This window comes from Oncorhynchus tshawytscha, linkage group LG09, assembly GCF_018296145.1.
Source record: "Oncorhynchus tshawytscha isolate Ot180627B linkage group LG09, Otsh_v2.0, whole genome shotgun sequence".
NCBI classification, from domain to species: domain Eukaryota; kingdom Metazoa; phylum Chordata; class Actinopteri; order Salmoniformes; family Salmonidae; genus Oncorhynchus; species Oncorhynchus tshawytscha.
Window position 1 is genome coordinate 6,127,760 of NC_056437.1, and position 2,088 is coordinate 6,129,847.

A 2,088-nucleotide genomic window follows, 5' to 3' on the forward strand; every position below is an offset into this window, starting at 1 on the left:
TTGCAAACAGAAAGCAGATTACAGTCATCAAACAAAGCTGGATTGCAACGTTTAATACACTAGACTGACCAGCGATAACAACACGTAGATATAGAGGTTTAATATACTAGACTGACCAGCGATAACAATACGTAGATATAGAGGTTTAATATACTAGACTGACCAGCATTAACAATACGTAGATATAGAGGTTTAATATACTAGACTGACCAGCATTAACAATACGTAGATATAGAGGTTTAATATACTAGACTGACCAGCATTAACAATACGTAGATATAGAGGTTTAATATACTAGACTGACCAGCATTAACAATATGTAGATATAGAGGTTTAATATACTAGACTGACCAGCATTAACAATATGTAGATATAGAGGTTTAATATACTAGACTGACCAGCATAACAATAGATATAGAGGTTTAATATACTAGGTATTTTAATATACTAGACTGACCAGCATTAACAATATGTAGATATAGAGGTTTAATATACTAGACTGACCAGCGATAACAATATGTAGATATAGAGGTTTAATATACTAGACTGACCAGCATAACAGATATAGAGGTTTAATATACTAGACTGACCAGCATTAACAATATGTAGATATAGAGGTTTAATATACTAGACTGACCAGCATTAACAATAGATATAGTAGATATAGAGATATAGGTTTAATATACTAGACTGACCAGCATTAACAATATGTAGATATAGAGAGGTTTAATATACTAGACTGACCAGCATTAACAATATGTAGATATAGAGAGGTTTAATATACTAGACTGACCAGGATTAACAATATGTAGATATAGAGAGGTTTAATATACTAGACTGACCAGCATTAACAATATGTAGATATAGAGGTTTAATATACTAGACTGACCAGCGATAACAATATGTAGATATATAGGTTAAATATACTAGACTGACCAGCGTGGGATAACAACACGTAGATATAGAGGTTTAATATACTAGACTGACCAGCGTTAACAATACGTAGATATAGAGGTTTAATATACTAGACTGACCAGCGTGGGTTAACAACACTATCTGTTGAGATAGTGTTTGTTTAAAACATCTGAGTCCCTCTCTCTCCAGCACATGTGGAAAACATACTAGTCTAGGTATCGTCCCTACGTTTCTTTCTAAGCAGATAAAACAAACAAGACAAACCGTGACCAGCATTAAAAATAACAACGATAAATTACGTGAGAGTCTGATAAAAAAAAAAAATGTCCCCTAGAAGTAGAATAGAATAGAATATAGACAGTCTACAGTTGAACACAGAGGGAGACTTACGGCTTTTCCATTGTAGTAGTACATTAAGGAACCTCCAGTCACTCCTGGGATGGTGTACGCACAATACATGGTTGTATTAGTCCTTCTGCCCCACTCTTCACTAACAATCTTTAACAACTTTCACTTCTTACTCGCTTGTCTCTCCTTTTTTCTTTTCTTTCTCTCTCTCTCTCTCACAACAATTCCTTCAGTGTCATTTTCCCATATGGCCAGGCCAAGCATGGTGGGTATACAAAGCAGGGAGAAACCATTTCTGACGTTGGGATATGGGAGGGGAGGAGAGGAGAGAGGGAGGAGAGAGGGGAGGGGGGATTGACTCGACTCTTCCTCTTCATGTGGCCCTCCCCCCTCCCTTCCTCCTTCCTCTCTCACACGCTCTCTCTCTCTCTTTTTTCGTGCACTCACACACATACACAGACATACACTATATCCCCTCTCTCTCTCTCTCTTTTCGTGCACTCACACACATACACAGACATACACTATATCCCCTCTCTCTCTCTCTCTTTTCGTGCACTCACACACATACACAGACATACACTATATCCCCTCTCTCTCTCTCTCTTTTCGTGCACTCACACACATACACAGACATACACTATATCCCCTCTCTCTCTCTCTCTTTTCGTGCACTCACACACATACACAGACATACACTATATCCCCTCTCTCTCTCTCTCTGTACATCTCTCTCTCTACATACATACATATATTAAAAAATATATATAGATATATATATCACTCTATCTCTCTCTATATAAATATCTCACTCTCTCTCTTATA

The 2,088-nt window shown here is 37.1% G+C and overlaps 1 protein-coding gene across 4 annotated transcripts in view; it reads right to left on the reverse strand.

Moving 5' to 3' along the window:
- Positions 1–1,580, reverse strand: part of LOC112240746 (transcription factor 4) — a 143,072-nt gene extending 141,492 nt beyond the window's left edge. For 2 of the 4 annotated variants that reach the window (XM_042326426.1, XM_042326425.1), the window contains exon 1: positions 1,306–1,580. In XM_042326426.1, coding sequence (XP_042182360.1) covers positions 1,306–1,374 — 69 coding nt within the window. In that variant the 5' untranslated portion in view covers positions 1,375–1,580. The remainder of the gene's footprint in view (positions 1–1,305) is intronic. The other 2 variants (XM_042326427.1, XM_042326428.1) reach the window with 2 other exon arrangements.
- Between the last annotated feature and the right edge of the window lie 508 nt (positions 1,581–2,088).